The sequence below is a fragment of the Aquarana catesbeiana genome, linkage group LG02 (assembly GCF_042186555.1).
Source record: "Aquarana catesbeiana isolate 2022-GZ linkage group LG02, ASM4218655v1, whole genome shotgun sequence".
NCBI classification, from domain to species: Eukaryota; Metazoa; Chordata; class Amphibia; order Anura; family Ranidae; genus Aquarana; species Aquarana catesbeiana.
The window spans coordinates 142,837,509-142,860,074 of NC_133325.1; the positions used below are offsets into that span (position 1 = coordinate 142,837,509).

General features: G+C 44.2%; 1 protein-coding gene across 1 annotated transcript in view; it reads left to right on the forward strand.

Annotated features, from left to right (window-relative positions):
• Positions 1 to 8,651: 8,651 nt before the first annotated feature.
• LOC141126554 (sterol O-acyltransferase 2-like) overlaps positions 8,652 to 22,566 on the forward strand; it is a 90,446-nt gene continuing 76,531 nt past the window's right edge. Inside the window, exon 1 of the mRNA XM_073612480.1 lies at positions 8,652 to 8,698. Coding sequence (XP_073468581.1) covers positions 8,652 to 8,698 — 47 coding nt within the window. The remainder of the gene's footprint in view (positions 8,699 to 22,566) is intronic.

Genomic DNA, 22,566 nt, shown 5'->3' on the forward strand with positions numbered 1-22,566 from the left:
CTAGCTGTTCACCAGTTCGCCGAACAGCGAACAATTTGGGGTGTTCGTGGCAAATTCGAAAGCCGCGGAACACCCTTTAAAAGTCTATGGGAGAAATCAAAAGTGCCTAATTTTAAAGGCTTATATGCATGGTATCGTCATAAAAAGTGTTTGGGGACCTGGGTCCTGCCCCAGGGGACATGTATCAATGCAAAAAAAAGTTTTAAAAACGGCCGTTTTTTCAGGAGCAGTGATTTTAATAATGCTTAAAGTGAAACAATAAAAGTGTAATATTCCTTTAAATTTCGTACCTGGGGGGTGTCTATAGTATGCCTGTAAAGGGGCGAATGTTTCCCATGTTTAGAACAGTCTGACAGCTAAATGACATTTCAAAGGAAAAAAAGTCATTTAAAACTACTTGCGGCTATTAATGAATTGCCAGTCCGACAATACACATAAAAGTTCATTGATAAAAATGGCACGGGAATTCCCCACAGGGGAAACCTGAACCAAAATAAAAAAAAAAATGACGTGGGGGGTCCCCCTAAATTCCATACCAGGCCCTTCAGGTCTGGTATGGATATTAAGGAGAACCCCGGCCAAAATTTTTTAAAAAAATGGCGTGGGGGTCCCTCTCAAAATCTATACCAGACCCTTCAGTTCTGGTATGGATTTTAAGGGGAACCCTGCACCAAAATTTTTTTTAAAAATGGCGTGGGGCCCCCCTAAAAATCCATACCAGACCTTTATCCGAGCACGCAACCTGGCAGGCCGCAGGAAAAGAGGGGGGACGAGAGAGCGCCCCCCCTCCTGAACCATACCAGGCCACATGCCCTCGACATTGGGAGGGTGCTTTGGGGTAGCCCCCCAAAACACCTTGTCCCCATGTTGATGGGGACAAGGGCCTCATCCCCACAACCTTTGCCCGGTGGTTGTGGGGGTCTGCAGGCGGGGGGGCTTATCGGAATCTGGAAGCCCCCTTTAACAAGGGGACCCCCAGATCCTGGCCCTCCCCCCTTGTGCAATGGTAAGGGGGTACAAAAGTACCCCTACCATTTCACAAAAAAACTGTCAAAAATGTTAAAAATGACAAGAGACAGTTTTTGACAATTCCTTTATTTAAATGCTTCTTCTTTCTTCTATCTTCTATCTTCCTTCGGTTTCTTCCTCCATCTTCTTCTTCTTCTGATTCTTCTGGTTCTTCCTCTGGTGTTCTCGTCCGGCATCTTCCTCCGCGGCGCCAGCGTCTTCTTCCCTTCGTCTTCTGGGCCGCTCCGCATCCAGCATGGTGGGAGGCTCCCGCTGTGTGACACTTCTCCTCTTCTGACGGTTCTTAAATAAAGGAGGGCAGGGCCACCTCTGATGCACGGTGACTTCCCTGTCCGCCCCCTCTAACGTCACAGGAAATGCCACAGGGAAGTCCCCGTCAAGTCCCTGTGCGTCAGAGGGGGGCAGGGTCACCGGGTGGCCCCGCCCTCCGTTATTTAAGAACCGTCAGAAGAGGAGAAGCGTCACACAGCGGGAGCCTCCCACCATGCTGGATGCGGAGCGGCCCAGAAGACGAAGGGAAGAAGACGCCGGCGCCACGGAGGAAGATTCCGGACGAGAACATCGGAGGAAGAACCAGAAGATGAAGAAGATGGAGGAAGAAACCGAAGGAAGATAGAAGATAGAAGAAAGAAGATAGTAGAAGATAGAAGAAAGAAGAAAGAAGAAGCATTTAAATAAAGGAATTGTCAAAAACTGTCTCTTGTCATTTTTAACATTTTTGACAGTTTTTTTGTGAAATGGTAGGGGTACTTTTGTACCCCCTTACCATTTCACACAGGGGGGAGGGCCAGGATCTGGGGGTCCCCTTGTTTAAAGGGGGCTTCCAGATTCCGATAAGCCCCCTGCCCGCAGACCCCCACAACCACAGGGCAAGGGTTGTGGGGATGGGGCCCTTGTCCCCATCAACATGGGGACAAGGTGTTTTGGGGGGCTACCCCAAAGCACCATCCCAATGTTGAGGGCATGTGGCCTGGTACGGTTCAGGAGGGGGGAACTCTCTCGTCCCCCCTCTTTTCCTGCGGCCTGCCATGTTGCATGCTTGGATAAGGGTCTGGTATAGATTTTTGGGGAGACCCAACACCATTTTTTTTTTAAATTTTGGCGCGGGGCTCCCCTTAAAATCCATACCAAACCTGAAGGGTCTGGTATAGATTTTGAAGGGGACCCCCACGTCATTTTTTTAAAATTTTGGTTCGGGGTTCCCCTGTGGGGAATTCCCATGCTGTTTTTATCAATGAACTTTTATGTGTATTGTCGGACCGGCAATTCATTAATAGCCGCGAGTAGTTTTAAATGACTTTTTTTCCTTTGAAATGTAATTTCGCTGTCAGACTGTTCTAAACACGGGAAACATGCGCCCCTTTACAGGCATACTATAGACACCCCCCAGGTACGAAGTTTAAAGGAATATTACACTTTTATTGTTTCACTTTAAGCATTATTAAAATCACTGGTCCCAAAAAACGTCCGTTTTTAAAACTTTTTTTTGCATTGTTCCACGTCCCCTGGGGCAGAACCCAGGTCCCCAAACACTTTTTATGACAATAACTTGCATATAAGCCTTTAAAATTAGCACTTTTGATTACTCATGTTCGTGTCCCATAGACTTTAACGGTATTTGCGTGTTCGAACAAATTTTTTGCCTGTTCGCATGTTCTGGTGCGAACCGAACAGGGGGGTGTTCGGCTCATTCCTATTTATCAATTATTAAGCTTCTAGCTTCAAAGATTGGCCATTATCTTAATTTAATACATCACAATAATACATCATAATTTAACCACTTGAGTACCGGAAGGTCTTCATGACCAGGCCATTTTTTGCTATTTTACACTGCACTACTTTAACGAGCAATTGCACGGTCATGCGCTCTATCCAAACAAATATTTATATAATTTTTTAGGGATTTCTTTTGGTGGTATTTCATTACCACTGGGTTTTTTATTTTTTAGTATATAAAGGAAAAAAACTGAAATTTAAAAAAAAAAACAAAAAACAATATTTTTAACTTTCTGTTATAAAACATATACAATAAAAAATGTAAAAAATCAAATCTCTTCATAAATTTCGGCCAAAATGTATTCTGTTACATGTCTTTGTAAAAAAAAAAAATCCCAATAAGTGTATATTGATTGGTTTGTGTAAAAGTTATAGTGTCTGCAACCTATGGTATACAGTGTCTTGAAAAAGTATCCATTCCCCTTGAAATTTTCCACATTTTGTCATGTTGCAACCAAAAACATAAATGTATTTTATTGGGATTTTATGTGATAGACCAACACAAAGTGGCACATAATTGTGAAGTAGAAGGAAAATGATAAATGGTTTTCAAAATAAAAAAAATAAAAAAATCTGAAAAGTGTGGCGTGCATTTGTATTCAACCCGCCTGAGTCAATACTTTGTAGAACCACTCATTGGTGCAATTACAGCTGCAAGTCTTTTTTGGGTATGTCTCTACCAGCTTTGCACATCTATCTCTAGATGTGAAATTTTTGCCCATTCTTATTTGCAAAATAGCTTAAGCTCTGTCAGATTGGATGGAGAGCATCTGTGAATAGTAATTTTCAATTCTTGCCACAGATTCTCAATTGGATTTAGGTCTGGACTTTGACTGGGCCATTCTAACACATGGATATGCTTTGATCTAAACCATTACATTGTACTGTAGCTCTGGCTGTATGTTTAGGGTCATTGCCCTGTTGAAAGGTGAACCTCCACCCCAGTCTCAAGTCTTTTGCAGACTCTTACAGGTTTTCTTCTAAGATTGCCCTGTATTTGGCTCCATTCATCTACCCATCAACTCTAACCAGCTACCCTGTCTCTGCTGCAGAAAAGCATTCCCACAACATGATGCTGCCACCACCATGTTTCACGGTGGGGATGGTTTTCCGCCACACATAGCATTTTGCTTTTAGGCCAAAAAGTAAAAATTTGGTCTCTTCTGACCAGAGCACCTCTTTGAACCCTTTCAAACCATGCGATACCTGGCCAGGCACTCACTGAGAGATTGAATCTGGAACATCTCATCTAATCACACTGGTCTGTTTAATTGGTACTTACGTGAATTTATCTGGGTCCAGCTCTTGGCCATTCGCAGTCCCTTCCCTCCCCTGCATATGTGGGGGCATGTAAACGTGATCCCTCGCAAGGCGCACTTGGTCCTCCACCCGCCCTCTGGGGAGTTGGCCCGGTACGGGGGAGACAGAGGACATAGGAGGAACCACATTTCCTTAAATACTCTGTACCGCCAGGAAACCTGTGATAGTGGACAACCTATCCTCTGAAGAAGACCCAGTGAGGGTCGAAACGCGTCAGGATTTATATACAGTATTCTTGTTGTCCCATATATTGCATTGTACATTGCTCCTATTCACAGGCCCTGTTTTTTGCATTGTCATAAGGATTTAACATTTGAAGAAACCTTGGTTGTCTCATAACACATTGTAATTTGTATTGCTTCTAATCACGAATATTGTTTGTTGCAATTTTTATGCTGTATTCAGTTCATGTCCTGACTTGAATCGTCAGAAGTTATTTATCTATTTTTACACAGATTTTTGTATCAATAAAATCAACCTTTTTTGACTATCCTTACTGAATCTTATTGGCTACTTTAAAGCCCCGTTAGGGGGTTGTTGTAGTTTCTTTATGCACTTTATGGGGTGCGCAGCCCATTTGTCTACACTCATGTGAGTGTCCTTCGTTGTCCTCCTGACCAGAGCACCTTCTTCCACATGTTTGTTGTGTCCCCCACATGGCTTCTCACAAACTGCAAACGGGACTTCTTATGGCTTTCTTTTAAGAATGGCTTTCTTCTTGCCACTCTTCCATATAGGCCAGATTTGTGGAGTGCACGACTAATAGTAGTCCTGTGGACAGATTCTCCCACCTGAGCTGTGGATCTCTGCAGCTCCCCCAAAGTTTCCATGGCCTCTTGGCTGCTTCTCTGATTAATGCTCTTCTAGCCTGGCCTGTCAGTTTAGGTGAACTGCCCAGTCTTGGTAAGTTTGCATTTGTGCCATCCTCTTTCCATTTTTGGATGATGGATTGAACAGTGCTTCCTGAGATGTTCAAAGCTTGGGATATTTTTTTATAACCTAACCCTGCTTTAAACATCTCCACATCTTTATTCCTGACCTGTCTGGTGTTCCTTGGCCTTTATGATGCTGTTTGTTCTCTAAGGTTCTCTAACAAACCTCTGAGACTTCACAGAACAGCTGTATTAATACTGAGATTAAATTGCACACAGGTTGACCCTATTGACTAATTAGGTGACTTCTGAAGACAATTGGTTCCACTAGATTTTGGTTAGGGGTATCAGAGTAAAAGGGGCTGAATACAAATGCATGGCACACTTTTCAGATATTTTTTTTTTTTTAATTTGAAAACCATTTATCATTTTCCTTCCACTTCACAATTATGTGCCACTTTGTGTTGGTCTATCCCATAAAATACCAATAAATTACAGTTAAGTTTTTGGTTGCAACATGACAAAATGTGGAAAATTTCAAGTTCAAATTTAAAAAAATGTCACTGTATTAATGGCACTGGCGGGGAAAGGGTTAACATCTAGGGTTATCAAGGGGTTAAATGTGTGCCTAATAATGTGTAATGTGTGCTGTTTTTTACTAAACGTCTCTGTATTTCTGTTCCCTGCTTTGCAGGGATAAGAAGCAGAGAGATCTTTCTCTCTGTACAGAGCCCTGTGTTGATGCAGGCGGGGGGTCTGCAACTGTGTTCCTGTACTGTGCCATGCGATTCGGTGCGGTGCCCTGCGATAAAATGGAACATGTCTGTGTTGTAGTGCAGCCCCAGACTGCATTACAGTGTCAATGGGACACACAGGAAACAATTGTTTTCTGCGTGTCCCTGAGGTTTTGCAGTGCGGTAAAAAGTCTGCCATTGTACAATGTGTTTATTTAAGCCTCAAGGAGACACTTCTAAAGTAGTACCTGTTATCTGTTGTATTTTCTGGGTTTTTTCCCAATTAGTGATCACTAATGGAGGTTAGAGTATTGTGATATTATACAACCATAATCCTTTCCCTGCTGGATGTAATAACTACTCTTTTTCCATTTGGCATCCAGTTAGGAGAAAACTAAATCAAACTTTTTTTTGCCATTTGCTATGTTGTTATGTAAGGTCACTGCATTTTCTTATGTACATAATATACTTCATATTAAAATACATTGTATTGCTGTTTGTGATTAGACCCCAGGAATCAATGTCTGAAAGAAAGAAAACATTTGTGCATCGTGCTTCCCTACTGGAGTAAGTGGACATCTCCAATCTTTTTTTATTATATTAGTTTCCTGTGTTAGTGAGCAGACGGAGACACGGTACCCAGGTTATATTTTACTTATGTTTTTACAAGTAGATGTTAATGTCTGATATTTATAACTATTAATATAATATTTTTAATAAAGCTTAAGGCATTTTTGTGTGCTCATTTTGGATCAAATAGTAAAAAAAAAAAACACACAAGAAAGTAGACCTGGTAGAATGATAAAGAGCTAAGAACCTATGGCAAGTATACAAAAAAATGAAATGAAAAAATAAAAGCTAAGATGCAAAGCACTGTACCAGTTATAGAATTTATGGAGTTGCCACTTATGCCTATAGATTGGAATCAGCTTGTGTAAGAGATCAAGATTTTACCAAATGATTTGCAAAGCTTTCAGTCAGTTTCAAGCAGCTGTTTTGAAGCCTTCAACTCTAGGTTGGGAAGGCTAAGAAAAAGTTAATGGGAGTGCCGACTGTCAGTTTTTATTAGGCTTTGTCAGGCTTAGCTTCAGCACTACTTGTTGAAAGCTTGTTTTAACCTGCACAAAGCTGGTTTAACCAGCTTTAACCAGGGTCATTGCCCTGTTGAAAGGTGAACCTCCGCCCCAGTCTCAAGTCTTTTGCAGACTCTTACAGGTTTTCTTCTAAGATTGCCCTGTATTTGGCTCCATTCATCTACCCATCAACTCTAACCAGCTACCCTGTCTCTGCTGAAGAAAAGCATTCCCACAACATAATGCTGCCACCACCATGTTTCACGGTGGGGATGGTTTTCCGCCACACATAGCATTTTGCTTTTAGGCCAAAAAGTAAAATTTTGGTCTCTTCTGACCAGAGCACCTTCTTCCACATGTTTGCTGTGTCCCCCACATGGCTTTTCACAAACTGCAAACAGGACTTCTTATGGCTTTCTTTTAAGAATGGCTTTCTTCTTGCCACTCTTCCATAAAGGCCAGATTTGTGGAGTGCACGACTAATAGTAGTCCTGTGGACAGATTCTCCCACCTGAGCTGTGGATCTCTGCAGCTCCCCCAAAGTTTCCATGGCCTCTTGGCTGCTTCTCTGATTAATGCTCTTCTAGCCTGGCCTGTCAGTTTAGGTGAACTGCCCTTTCTTGGTAGGTTTGCAGTTGTGCCATACTCTTTCCATTTTTGGATGATGGATTGAACAGTGCTTCCTGAGATGTTCAAAGCTTGGGATGTTTTTTTATAACCTAACCCTGCTTTAAACATCTCCACATCTTTATTCCTGACCTGTCTGGTGTGTTCCTTGGCCTTTATGATGCTGTTTGTTCTCTAAGGTTCTCTAACAAACCTCTGAGACTTCACAGAACAGCTGTATTAATACTGAGATTAAATTGCACACAGGTTGACCCTATTTACTAATTAGGTGACTTCTGAAGACAATTGGTTCCACTAGATTTTGGTTAGGGGTATCAGAGTAAAAGGGGCTGAATACAAATGCATGGCACACTTTTCAGATATTTTTTTTTTTTTAATTTGAAAACCATTTATCATTTTCCTTCCACTTCACAATTATGTGCCACTTTGTGTTGGTCTATCCCATAAAATACCAATAAATTACAGTTAAGTTTTTGGTTGCAACATGACAAAATGTGGAAAATTTCAAGTTCAAATTTTAAAAATGTCACTGTATTAATGGCACTGGCGGGGAAGGGGTTAACATCTAGGGTTATCAAGGGGTTAAATGTGTGCCTAATAATGTGTAATGTGTGCTGTTTTTTACTAAACGTCTCTGTATTTCTGTTCCCTGCTTTGCAGGGATAAGAAGCAGAGAGATCTTTCTCTCTGTACAGAGCCCTGTGTTGATGCAGGCGGGGGGTCTGCAACTGTGTTCCTGTACTGTGCCATGCGATTCGGTGCGGTGCCCTGCGATAAAATGGAACATGTCTGTGTTGTAGTGCAGCCCCAGACTGCATTACAGTGTCAATGGGACACACAGGAAACAATTGTTTTCTGCGTGTCCCTGAGGTTTTGCAGTGCGGTAAAAAGTCTGCCATTGTACAATGTGTTTATTTAAGCCTCAAGGAGACACTTCTAAAGTAGTACCTGTTATCTGTTGTATTTTCTGGTTTTTTTCCCAATTAGTGATCACTAATGGAGGTTAGAGTATTGTGATATTATACAACCATAATCCTTTCCCTGCTGGATGTAATAACTACTCTTTTTCCATTTGGCATCCAGTTAGGAGAAAACTAAATCAAACTTTTTTTTGCCATTTGCTATGTTGTTATGTAAGGTCACTGCATTTTCTTATGTACATAATATACTTCATATTAAAATACATTGTATTGCTGTTTGTGATTAGACCCCAGGAATCAATGTCTGAAAGAAGGAAAACATTTGTGCATCGTGCTTCCCTACTGGAGTAAGTGGACATCTCCAATCTTTTTTTATTATATTAGTTTCCTGTGTTAGTGAGCAGACGGAGACACGGTACCCCGGTTATATTTTACTTATGTTTTTACAAGTAGATGTTAATGTCTGATATTTATAACTATTAATATAATATTTTTAATAAAGCTTAAGGCATTTTTGTGTGCTCATTTTGGATCAAATAGTAAAAAAAAAAAAACACACAAGAAAGTAGACCTGGTAGAATGATAAAGAGCTAAGAACCTATGGCAAGTATACAAAAAAATGAAATGAAAAAATAAAAGCTAAGATGCAAAGCACTGTACCAGTTATAGAATTTATGGAGTTGCCACTTATGCCTACAGATTGGAATCAGCTTGTGTAAGAGATCAAGATTTTACCAAATGATTTGCAAAGCTTTCAGTCAGTTTCAAGCAGCTGTTTTGAAGCCTTCAACTCTAGGTTGGGAAGGCTAAGAAAAAGTTAATGGGAGTGCTGACTGTCAGTTTTTATTAGGCTTTGTCAGGCTTAGCTTCAGCACTACTTGTTGAAAGCTTGTTTTAACCTGCACAAAGCTGGTTTAACCAGCTTTAACCAGGGTCATTGCCCTGTTGAAAGGTGAACCTCTGCCCCAGTCTCAAGTCTTTTGCAGACTCTTACAGGTTTTCTTCTAAGATTGCCCTGTATTTGGCTCCATTCATCTACCCATCAACTCTAACCAGCTACCCTGTCTCTGCTGAAGAAAAGCATTCCCACAACATAATGCTGCCACCACCATGTTTCACGGTGGGGATGGTTTTCCGCCACACATAGCATTTTGCTTTTAGGCCAAAAAGTAAAATTTTGGTCTCTTCTGACCAGAGCACCTTCTTCCACATGTTTGCTGTGTCCCCCACATGGCTTTTCACAAACTGCAAACAGGACTTCTTATGGCTTTCTTTTAAGAATGGCTTTCTTCTTGCCACTCTTCCATAAAGGCCAGATTTGTGGAGTGCACGACTAATAGTAGTTCTGTGGACAGATTCTCCCACCTGAGCTGTGGATCTCTGCAGCTCCCCCAAAGTTTCCATGGCCTCTTGGCTGCTTCTCTGATTAATGCTCTTCTAGCCTGGCCTGTCAGTTTAGGTGAACTGCCCTTTCTTGGTAGGTTTGCAGTTGTGCCATACTCTTTCCATTTTTGGATGATGGATTGAACAGTGCTTCCTGAGATGTTCAAAGCTTGGGATGTTTTTTATAACCTAACCCTGCTTTAAACATCTCCACATCTTTATTCCTGACCTGTCTGGTGTGTTCCTTGGCCTTTATGGTGCTGTTTGTTCTCTAAGGTTCTCTAACAAACCTCTGAGACTTCACAGAACAGCTGTATTAATACTGAGATTAAATTGCACACAGGTTGACCCTATTTACTAATTAGGTGACTTCTGAAGACAATTGGTTCCACTAGATTTTGGTTAGGGGTATCAGAGTAAAAGGGGCTGAATACAAATGCATGGCACACTTTTCAGATATTTTTTTTTTTTTTAATTTGAAAACCATTTATCATTTTCCTTCCACTTCACAGTTATGTGCCACTTTGTGTTGGTCTATCCCATAAAATACCAATAAATTACAGTTAAGTTTTTGGTTGCAACATGACAAAATGTGGAAAATTTCAAGTTCAAATTTTAAAAATGTCACTGTATTAATGGCACTGGCGGGGAAGGGGTTAACATCTAGGGTTATCAAGGGGTTAAATGTGTGCCTAATAATGTGTAAATAATGTGTAAACGTCTCTGTATTTCTGTTCCCTGCTTTGCAGGGATAAGAAGCAGAGAGATCTTTCTCTCTGTACAGAGCCCTGTGTTGATGCAGGCGGGGGGTCTGCAACTGTGTTCCTGTACTGTGCCATGCGATTCGGTGCGGTGCCCTGCGATAAAATGGAACATGTCTGTGTTGTAGTGCAGCCCCAGACTGCATTACAGTGTCAATGGGACACACAGGAAACAATTGTTTTCTGCGTGTCCCTGAGGTTTTGCAGTGCGGTAAAAAGTCTGCCATTGTACAATGTGTTTATTTAAGCCTCAAGGAGACACTTCTAAAGTAGTACCTGTTATCTGTTGTATTTTCTGGGTTTTTTCCCAATTAGTGATCACTAATGGAGGTTAGAGTATTGTGATATTATACAACCATAATCCTTTCCCTGCTGGATGTAATAACTACTCTTTTTCCATTTGGCATCCAGTTAGGAGAAAACTAAATCAAACTTTTTTTTGCCATTTGCTATGTTGTTATGTAAGGTCACTGCATTTTCTTATGTACATAATATACTTCATATTAAAATACATTGTATTGCTGTTTGTGATTAGACCCCAGGAATCAATGTCTGAAAGAAGGAAAACATTTGTGCATCGTGCTTCCCTACTGGAGTAAGTGGACATCTCCAATCTTTTTTTATTATATTAGTTTCCTGTGTTAGTGAGCAGACGGAGACACGGTACCCCGGTTATATTTTACTTATGTTTTTACAAGTAGATGTTAATGTCTGATATTTATAACTATTAATATAATATTTTTAATAAAGCTTAAGGCATTTTTGTGTGCTCATTTTGGATCAAATAGTAAAAAAAAAAACACACAAGAAAGTAGACCTGGTAGAATGTTAAAGAGCTAAGAACCTATGGCAAGTATACAAAAAAATGAAATGAAAAAAATAAAAGCTGGGCGGCACAGTGGTGTAGTGGGTAGCACTCTCGCCTAGCAGTAAGAAGGGTCGCTGGTTCGAATCCCGACCACGACACTACCTGCCTGGAGTTTGCATGTTCTCCCTATGTCTGTGTGGGTTTCCTCCGGGGTACTCCGGTTTCCTCCCACACTCCAAAGACATGCTGGTGGGTTAATTGGATCCTGTCTAAATTGGCCCTAGTATGTATGAATGTGAGTTAGGGACCTTAGATTGTAAGCTCCTTGAGGGTGTAGGGACTGATGTGAATGTATAATGTATATGTAAAAGCGCTGCGTAAATTGACGGCGCTATATAAGTACCTGAAATAAATAAAATAAAAATAAAATAAAAGCTAAGATGCAAAGCACTGTACCAGTTATAGAATTTATGGAGTTGCCACTTATGCCTACAGATTGGAATCAGCTTGTGTAAGAGATCAAGATTTTACCAAATGATTTGCAAAGCTTTCAGTAAGTTTCAAGCAGCTGTTTTGAAGCCTTCAACTCTAGGTTGGGAAGGCTAAGAACAAGTTAATAGGAGTGCTGACTGTCAGTTTTTATTAGGCTTTATCAGGCTTAGCTTCAGCACTACTTGTTGAAAGCTTGTTTTAACCTGCACAAAGCTGGTTTAACCACTTGACTGGATTGGTATGTTTGTGGGCGAGGTCATGTGCACCTGTGCACGAGGGGGTACCTTTCGCGTGCAGCACGCTCATCAATGCCCGGTACCAGGTGGAGACTGTGTCATGTGATGAATCTAACATCACAGTGACATCAAAGGAAGAAAACAGCGGGGGGGAGAAGTCATCAGGAAAGATGGTGGTGGGAGGAGAAGACGGCGGCAGGAGAGAAGGCCACGGGAGAGACGGCAGGAGAAGACGGCGGCAGAGAGGATGGCACCAGGAGAAGATAGAGCTATTAACCATTTCAGCCCCCAAAGATTTTATCCCCTTCCTGACCAGGGCACTTTTTACTATTTGGCACTGCGTAGATTTAACTGGTAATTGCGCGGTCATGCAGTGCTGTACCCAAATGAAACTTGTGTCCTTTTTTTCCCACAAATAGAGCTTTCTTTTGTTGGTATTTGATCACCTCTGCGGTTTTTATTTTTTGCGCATTAAAACAAAAAGAGAAGAGAGTAAATTTTGAAAAAAAAACTTTTTGCTGTAATAAATATCCCCAAAATGTTTTTTAAAAAACAAATTTCTTCAATTTCTTCATCAGTTTAGGCAAATATATATTCTTCCACATATTTTTGGTTAAAAAAAAAACAAAAAAAACATCAAGCGTATATTGATTGGTTTGTGCAAAAGTTATAGCGTCAGCAAAATTTTGGAAAGATTTATGGCTTTTTTTTTTTTAACTAGTAATGGCGGTGATCTGCGATTTTTTTGACACATTTTTGGGACCATTGACATTTATACAGCGATCAGTGCTATAAAAATGCACTGATTACTGTGTAAATGTCACTGGTAGGGAAGGGGTTGACACTAGGTGGCGAGCAAGGTGTGAAATATGTTCCCTAGTTAGTGTTTCTTACTGTATGGGGATATGACTGACTGTGGGAGGAGACATATCGCTGTTCCTACTTATTAGGAACAAACAATCTGTCTCCTCTCCCCTGACAGAACAGGGATTTGTGTGTTTACAGTGGATATCAGTGGATATGAGCGGATGTCAGTGGATATGAAATCGGATGTAAAAATCGAAATCCGTATCCATTTTTCTGGTACAATGTTTTTATTGAAATATGAAAAAGGGGAAACCAGATAACAAATTCCCACGCAGGGGATATGGACAAAAAACATAAGAAAAAGGTTCACATAAAAGTACATAATAAAACATATATTATGAGGGTGTAGATTATTAACTGACATTGACCTGCCAGCCAGGGCCGGGGGTCAATGCGCTATGCCCAAGCCTTGAGACCCAGGGGCTAAGGCAGACAAGGGGGAACGGAGTTGTCCGCAGAACAGGGAAGAGGGAGACAAACAAACACGAGAAAAAAAACAAAAAAAAACCCAAAACACATACACAACAGTGGGGCGAAGGAGGGAGGTAAGTGTAGAACAGAGCGGCGGGCGAGAGGCCCAGAAAGAGAGGAAATGGGAGGGAGAAAAGGGGCTGGAGGCTAGTTCAAGCTGAATTCACAGTCCTAGACTAGTCGGATATAGATTAGGGAGTGCGTAGGACCACCATGGGGCCCACACCTTAAGAAATTTTGCATGGGAGTCGTGGAGGACACTGGACATTTTCTTATGGATCATAAGGGTCGTCAAAGTATTCTTCACCTCTGCGAATGAGATAGAAGGTTTTTTCCAAGCCTTCGCTATTGTTCGTTTGGCAGCCAAAGGCCCTTGACCAGAAGCCCACAAGACGGGGGCAAGACCACTATGTGTGCAGTTCACCTCCTCATTGACCACAACCCCAAAAGCATCTGTCATTGCATGATGGGTTTGACTTGGCGATACGGGCTGGGACCCAGTACCAGCGCAGGAGGACCTTATAGGTCGCCTCCAACGTGGCAGCGTTAAAGGAGCATTTTGCTATGCTGGACCCGTATCCATTTTTGATCCAATTTTTTACAAAAAAAATGTGACTGAACAGAACAAAACAATGGAATGTCTGTGTGAAACCAGACTTAGTCTTTAAGTGGTTAAACTGACTTCATTTGCAGACTGAAGTTCATCCCTTTGATCTCTAAAAGAACAGAACCATACAATGTTACTTTTTATCTCTCTTTTAGCTCATGATGTTAAATGGGTGTTCCAGCCGTAAAATTTTTTTTTTTAAAGTCAGCAGCTACTAACACTATAGCTGCTGACTTTTAATAAGGACACTTACCTGTCCCCCCGAGGCCGATCCGTCCCTCATATTGTGTGCCGGCGCCGCCATCCTCACTAAGGGAAACAGGCAGTGAAGCTTTGCGGCTTCACTGCTCGTTTCCTACTGCGCATGCGCGAGTCCCCCGGCGATTTGTGAATGGGTGGCTGTCTTCTGTGACACACAGGTCCCAGAAGACACCACGCCCAAATTTCCCAGAAAACAACGCGAGGAGTAGAAGACTGAAGATCACCGCGGAATAGGAAGTGGCAGATTAGGACGATCTGTCTAGCAACAGGCATTTCTGGTGAGTAAAAATAATTTTTTTTCAAATGTTTTTTAATGTATTTAAAGGAGCATTTTTATGTATTTTTTTTTTTTCTTTTAGGGTGGACCTCCGCTTTAAGGCTGCTTTTTTGACAGCTGTGAGCACGGAACGGCTCTGCATTTGTTACATAAATCGTGTAAATGCTGGATTAAGATTGTGAGGGGGGTTGAATCGAGATCACTTTTTTTAGCGATGAATCATGCAGCTCTACTACACACTGTAACTAATATACAGTATGTTGCATTAGAAGGGACGTGCAGAGCCTGCACCCACTCCACCAGCCCAGCATACCTTCCTCAATCCCTTCCATCCCACACCTCATGATCAGGCCATAGATCTCCATAACACTGGTTTGGATCCGATTTCTGGAAACCAACCACTGGGGAGGGAGCCAGGCAATGGCCCCTCGCTACTGGAGGACCTGTCACCTTACCAGGTACTACGCCTAATGACTGGTTGCCTGTCACTTATTCCTTTACTTGGTAACCCATAGCAACTACTCCTTTCTTCTTGTCTTGTAGAGTTAACCTTTTGTAGCTGGTACTTTACACCCCATAGTGCATTTACAGACCCAAGTTCTTTTCATATGCCAGCACCTATACGCACCCCTTTGAATAACTTCAGACCTGGCTCGTAATGGTTAATGTAACTTTACTGAACAAGTTTTCTCTAAACTAACCACTGTAGTGTGGCTGCCCAGGCATACCTCCATAAGTTGATAGTCCACACTGGCATAGGTGTGCGTAGCCTATTGCATTAGGGTGTGCACCCCAAAGCTCAAACACACACGCCTTTCTCTGCAGCTTCAGCTCTGGACAGTGAATGAATGGGAAGTGCTCTGTGCTGAGCAGCTTACTGGTCATTCACAAATGGAAGCATAGTAAACAAATTTTACTATGTTTCAGTTATGAATGAACACAGTGAGTGAGTGTATGTTTACTGTGTTAATTTAGAAAAGGAAGGGGCTGGTAAATTACATATGCACTAGCCCCTTGCCCCACTCCCCATTCTGAAACATCCCTCGAAGAAGCCAGGGGAAGAGGAGAGAAGGGAAGCCAGCAGCACTGCGGGGGGGGGGGGGGGGGCGCAACACGGGGGGGAGCCCAGGCAATAGGGGGAATCTGCACCGCACGCAGTGATTAGGGTGTGCCCAGGCACACCTGGCACACCCCCTGTGCACACCTATGCATACTGGCATTCTGCATGGCTTGGATGTCCTCCAGAATCCCAATGCCTCTGATGGACTGCAAGATGCAGCAGTCCTACAGCATGCCTGTTCAGTGTCTCTGCCTTCTTCACATGCAGCAGCTTTCTCTGTGCAGAGCCCTTCCTCTTTTTATTTACAACACAGAGAAGGGGGCAGAGCCCAGAAAAGACTGGGAAACTGCAAAAACAGGTTTAAACCATTATGAGTGGACACCTCAGTGTGATCTAATTTTTGGGAAATGAAGAAACATATTGTTAATGAGAGGGGTATAACACTGTGCTTGAGCATGGCACACTATATTACATTTATAGGTCATACACAGAGGGATTAGGGTGACAATGGAAACATGGTGATTAAGGCGTAAATGTCCAGATGTGCAGAATAAGGCAGGCGATGGGAGGTAAAAGTGGTTGTAAAGGCTGAAGGTTTTTTACCTTCATGCATTCTATGCATGAAGGTAAAAAACCTTCAGTGTGCAGCTCCAACCTCATCCCCCCTAATACTTCGCTTAAGCCTCGTACACACAATCGGATTTTACACCAACAAAACCACTGACTTTTATTCGAAGGGCGTTGGCCAGGAACTTGTCTTGCATACAAACGGCAAGGAATTGTCGGCCAACAAACACGAACTTAGTGATGTACTACGTGGTTTTTCAGCTCTTTAGCGCCACCCTTTTGGGCTCCTTCTGCTAATTTTGTGTTAGTAGAAGTTTGTTGAGTGTTGATTCTCACTTTTCATTTCGTGCTTTTAATTTCATGCTTTTCAGTTAGTTTCTGAAGGGCCGTTCGTTAACCAGCCATGGTGCGGAATCGGAGGAGATAACGTGTTATTTATTATTGGCCTTGGAGTTATTGCTTTGACTAGGGATGAGCTTCGTGTTCGAGTCGAACCCATGTTCGACTCGAACATCGGCTGTTCGATCGTTCGCCGAATTGCGAACGTTATGGGCCGTTCGCGCTAAATTCGTGTGGCGCGTCACGGCCCATAATTCACTGCGGCATCGCAGTGCATTGCTGGCTGATGATTGGCCAAGCATGCACTATGACCCGCATGCTTGGCCAATCACAGCGCTGTCAGTAGAGAGAGCTGTAATTGGCCAAAGCCAGGGTGGCTTTGGCCAATTACGGCTCAGGGCATTTAGTACACACCCCACACTATATAAGGCCGCCTGCACGGCGGCCCTGTGTAGTGTGTGTTCCGGTGTGCTGAGAGATAGAGAGAGAGAGAGACAGTGTCATTTGATTTGAGTTAGATAGATTAGGCAGAACAGTCAGTCAGTTAGCTGCACTTACAGTGTATTGTGTATATATATGCATCCCAGGTGTTGCATATATATATATACACTGTATTCAGTTTAGCTAGATCCGTTCCTGTTATCTTCTATCTAGACTATTTACATTTAATGCAGTGCGTCCTGCTCACAGTGTTCAGCTAGATCCGTTCCTGTTAAATTCCTACTGACCGGCAGGCTTGTCTGGTTACAGTATATAAAGCTACCTGAAGAAAATTACAGGTGTTCTATTTGATCCTATTAGTACCACGGTCAGGCAGCTAGACTATTTACATTTAGTACAGTGCGTCCTGCTCACAGTGTTCAGCTAGATCCGTTCCTGTTATCTTCCTACTGACAGGCAGGCTTGTCTGGTTACAGTATATAAAGCTACCTGAAGAAAATTACAGGTGTTCTATTTGATCCTATTAGTACCACGGTCAGGCAGCTAGACTATTTACATTTAGTACAGTGCGTCCTGCTCACAGTGTACAGCTAGATCCGTTCCTGTTATCTTCCTACTGACAGGCAGGCTTGTCTGGTTACAGTATATAAAGCTACCTGAAGAAAATTACAGGTGTTCTATTTGATCCTATTAGTACCACGGTCAGGCAGCTAGACTATTTACATTTAGTACAGTGCGTCCTGCTCACAGTGTTCAGCTAGATCCGTTCCTGTTATCTTCCTACTGACAGGCAGGCTTGTCTGGTTACAGTATATAAAGCTACTTGAAGAAAATTACAGGTGTTCTATCCCAGCTTAGTGCAGCTACAGGCCATTAGTATGTCTGGAAGGCCAAGAAGGAGAGGCAGACAGTCACAAGCCAATAAGAGAGGGCAAGCAGGCTCTGTGTCTAGTGCTGGTCGTGGAGACGGTGCATCCTCATCAGCACGTGGCCATGGGACACGCTTGGCCTTTTTTTCGGCAGCTGGCCATGTTGAGCCGCAACATGCGGAAGACTTGGTCGAGTGGATGACCAAGCCGTCCTCATCCTCCTCATCCTCTCTCACCCATGCCCAGGGTGCTTTGTCTGGCAAAGCAGCGGCCTCTTCCCTCAGCTCAATGTCATCAGTGACTCCTTCCCTAGCTCCACCATGTCCTCATGAGGATTCCCTCGAACTGTTTGACCACAGTGTTGGGTACATGCTCCAGGAGGATGCCCAGCGTTTGGAAGGCTCTGATGACGATACTGAGCTCGATGAAGGCAGTAACATGAGCGCGGACAGAGGGGGTGCCCAAGAAGGACAGCAATCTGGCAGTCATGCTCCCCCTGCTGCAGCATACTGCCAGGTTTGCTCCAGTGATGAGGAGGGAGGGGATGATGAGGTCACTGACTCAACGTGGGTGCCTGATAGGAGAGAGGAGGAGGAGGAGGAGGAGGAGGAGGAGGAGGAGGAGGAGGCGGCAGCACATCACCAACGAGGCAGGATGCCCTCCAGGGGCCAGCCTAAGGGCAACACATTGACTGCATCACACCCCAAAGCTCCACATGTGCAGGGCGCTGCAGTCTCTGCGCGTTATTCAAAAAGTTCTTTGGTGTGGGCCTTTTTTGAGACGAGTGCATCAGATCGCACCGCTGCTATTTGCAACATATGTCTCAAGCGTATCTCGCGTGGCCAAAATATCTCCCGCTTGGGTACCACATGCTTGACCAGACATATGTTGACCTGCCATGCAGTTCGTTGGCAAGCGTATCTAAAAGACCCACACCAAAGAACAAAGAGGATCTCTCCTTGCTCCTCATCAGCTGAGATTTCCAACCCCACTAGACCTTCAGTCCTCTCTGAGACCTGCAGTGAGAGGAATGAAGGTGTAGAATTAGGTGTGTCACAGCCAAGTACTTGTGGGCAATCTGCTTTTGGTACACCGACGTCAGATTGTACCAGGCAAATTTCCCTGCCCCAGCTGCTGCACCGCCGAAAGAAGTTTGCTCCCAGCCATCCACATGCCCAGCGGTTGAATGCTAGCTTGGCAAAATTGCTAGCACTTCAACTGCTGCCTTTTCAGTTGGTAGACTCTGCCCCCTTCCGTGAGTTTGTGGAATGTGCGGTTCCTCAGTGGCAGGTACCCAAACGCCACTTTTTCTCACGGAAGGCGATTCCGGCTCTCTACCGGCATGTGGAAGGCAATGTCCATGCCTCGCTGGACAGGGCGGTCAGCGGTAAGGTGCATATTACCGCTGACTCATGGTCCAGCAGGCATGGACAGGGACGTTACCTAAGTTTCACGGCGCATTGGGTGACTCTGCTGGCAGCTGGGAAGGATGCAGGACAAGGTGCAGTAGTGTTGGAGGTTGTTCTGCCACCACGCCTCCAAAATGCTGATTGTGACACACCTCTCTCCTCCACCCCCTCCTCTTCTTCTTCCTCCATGGCCTCTTCCTCGGAACCAGCGGTGCTCCGTAGGCGTTCAAGGGGCTACGCAAGTACGCAGGCCAAAAGATGCCATGCGGTGCTTGAGCTGGTGTGCTTGGGGGACAGGAGCCACACTGGGGCAGAGGTTCTGTCAGCTCTGCAGGGGCAGGTTCAGAGGTGGTTGACGCCACGCCAACTTAAGGCAGGAATGGTGGTTTGCGACAATGGCACCAACCTCCTCTCTGCCCTCCGACAGGGACAAATGACCCATGTGCCCTGTTTGGCTCACGTCCTTAACTTGGTGGTGCAGCGGTTCTTGGGCAGGTACCCGGGCTTACAGGATGTCCTGAGGCAGGCCAGGAAAGTCTGTGTGCATTTCCGCCGGTCATATAATGCCAGTGCTCGGCTGACGGACCTCCAAAAGGAGTTTAACCTGCCCAAGAACCGCCTAATCTGTGACATGCCCACCAGGTGGAACTCAACGTTGGCCATGCTGCAGCGGCTGCACACGCAGCAGAGGGCCATCAATGAGTACCTGTGCGACTATGGCACCAGGACAGGGTCAGGGGAGCTTGGTTTTTTTTCCCCACGCCAGTGGGCCATGATCAGGGATGCATGCACTGTCCTGTCACCATTCGAGGAGGCCACGAGGATGGTGAGCAGTGACAGTGCATGCATCAGTGACACTGTCCCCCTTGTCCACCTGTTGGAGCACACGCTGCGTGGAATAATGGACAGGGCACTTGAGGCAGAACAGAGGCAGGAAGAGGAGGACTTCCTTAGCTCTCAAGGCCCCCTTTATCCAGACAGTGTTCCTGCGTGCCCGCCGATCACACAGGAAGAGGACGAGGAGGAAGAGGAGGAGGAGGAAGATTGTGTCAGTATGGAGGTGGAGCCTGGCACTCAGCATCAGCAGCAGTCTTTAAGGGATCAGTCCCAAGAAACACATGGACTTGTACGTGGCTGGGAGGAGGTGGCTGCGGACCATGTCGTTCTTAGTGACCCAGAGGACTCCGGACCGAATGCCTCAGCAAACCTACGCTGCATGGCCTCCCTGATCCTGCAAAGCCTGCGTAAGGATCCTCGTATTCGTGGTATCAAGGAGAAGGACCAATACTGGCTGGCAACCCTCCTTGATCCACGTTACAAGGGTAAGGTTGCGGACCTTATCTTGCCATCGCAGAGGGAGCAGAGGATGAAACATCTTCGGGAGGCCTTGCAGAAAGGTCTGTGCAACGCGTTCCCAGAGACTGGGAGGTTACAAACTCCTGTTTCTGGACAATGTGTTGCTGAGGCTTCGGTCAGTCAAAGAAGGAGCGGTGGAGAAGGTGGCCGTCTGACCGATGCGTTCAGACAATTTTTTGGTCCGCAGCCCCAAGGTATGATCGGTTCCAGCAACCATCGCCAGCGTCTGTTTTACATGGTGCAGGAATACCTAGGGGCAAGATCAGACTTGGACACCTTTCCCACCGAAAATCCTCTGGGTTACTGGGTCTTGAGGATGGATCACTGGCCAGAGCTTGCACAGTATGCAATTGAGCTACTGGCCTGTCCTGCATCCAGCGTTCTTTCGGAACGCACATTCAGTGCTGCTGGAGGCGTGGTAACCGATCACAGGGTGCGTCTGTCCACCGACTCGGTCGATCGGCTGACCTTCATAAAAATGAATGAGTCTTGGATCACCACCAGCTACCAAGCACCTGATGCTGATGTAACCGAATAATTTTTTTTGAAATCTCAGATCCCTTCAAAGACTGCCTATGCTGATGCTGAGTGACTATCCCTGAGTAATTATCCTCTTCCTCCTCAATCATCACGCTGATAGCTTGTAAGAACATTTTTGGTTCTGGGCGCCACCACCAGTGCCTAAGGCACAATTTTTCAGCCCCTGTTTAACAGGGGCGTGTAATTACAATTTTTGATGTAATACTTTGCAGCAGGGCTCGTTCCTGCATTCCAACTAGAGTGTCTGTGAGGGGTTGCAGTGTTGTGGCACCAGCACCAGTGCCTAAGGCCCAATTTTTCTGCCCCTGTCTAACAGGGGCGTGTAATTACAATTTTTGATGCAATACTTTGCAGCAGGGCTCGTTCCTGCGTTCCAACTAGAGTGTCTGTGAGGGGTTGCAGTGTTGTGGCACCAGCACCAGTGCCTAAGGCCCAATTTTTCTGCCCCTGTCTAACAGGGGCGTGTAATTACAATTTTTGAAGCAATAATTTGCAGCAGGGCTCGTTCCTGCGTTCCAACTAGAGTGTCTGTGAGGGGTTGCAGTGTTGTGGCACCAGCACCAGTGCCTAAGGCCTAATTTTTCAGCTCCTGTTCAACAGGGGCATGTAATTACAATTCTTGATCTAATATTTCACAGCAGGGCCCTGTGAGGGCTTACAGTGTTGTGGCCACAGCAACACCTAAGGCCCAAATTTCTGCTGAGTATATAGGGCAGGACCCTACTTTCAAACATCTAACTTACAAACGACTCCTACTTGCAAACGGAAGGAGACAACAGGAAGTGAGATGAAATCTACCCCTAGGAAGGGAAATTCTCTCCTGTAAGAGTTAATATGGGAAAACAATTTCTCCTTTCCACTGATGCTTTCCAATCCTTGTTCCACAAAAAAACCCAAATTTTCAAAAAACATTTTTCATTGGGACAAAAAAGTGAGGTGAAATCTTCTGAAGAGGAGGAAAGACAGCAAAACAAATGTCACAGGGGTGATAACCCTTCCCTATGTTTTCCAAAAAGCTTAGAAAAGATTTTTTGGCTGGAGCTAAACACGTTAAAAATGTTCAAAATTACAAACAGATTCTACTTAACAACAAACCTACAGTCCCTGTCTTGTTTGCACCGCCTGTATACTGCTGTTCAGAGTATATAGGGCCTGGTGGCCCCACACCTTTCCTTATTTTAATTTGGGTGCGGGGTTCCCCTTAATATCCATACAAGACCCAAAGGGCCTGGTAATGGACTGGGGGGTACCCATGCCGTTTGTCTCACTGATTTTCATCCATATTGCCATGACCCGACATGACATTAAACCCGCAAGCAGTTTTAAATGAGATTTTTTCCTTTAAAAATGACATTTGGTGCAGGGACTGTTCTAAACATGGGAAACACGCGTCACTTTACAGGCATACTATAGACACCCCCCAGGTACGATATTTAAAGGAATATTTCACTTTTTTTTTTTACTTTAAGCA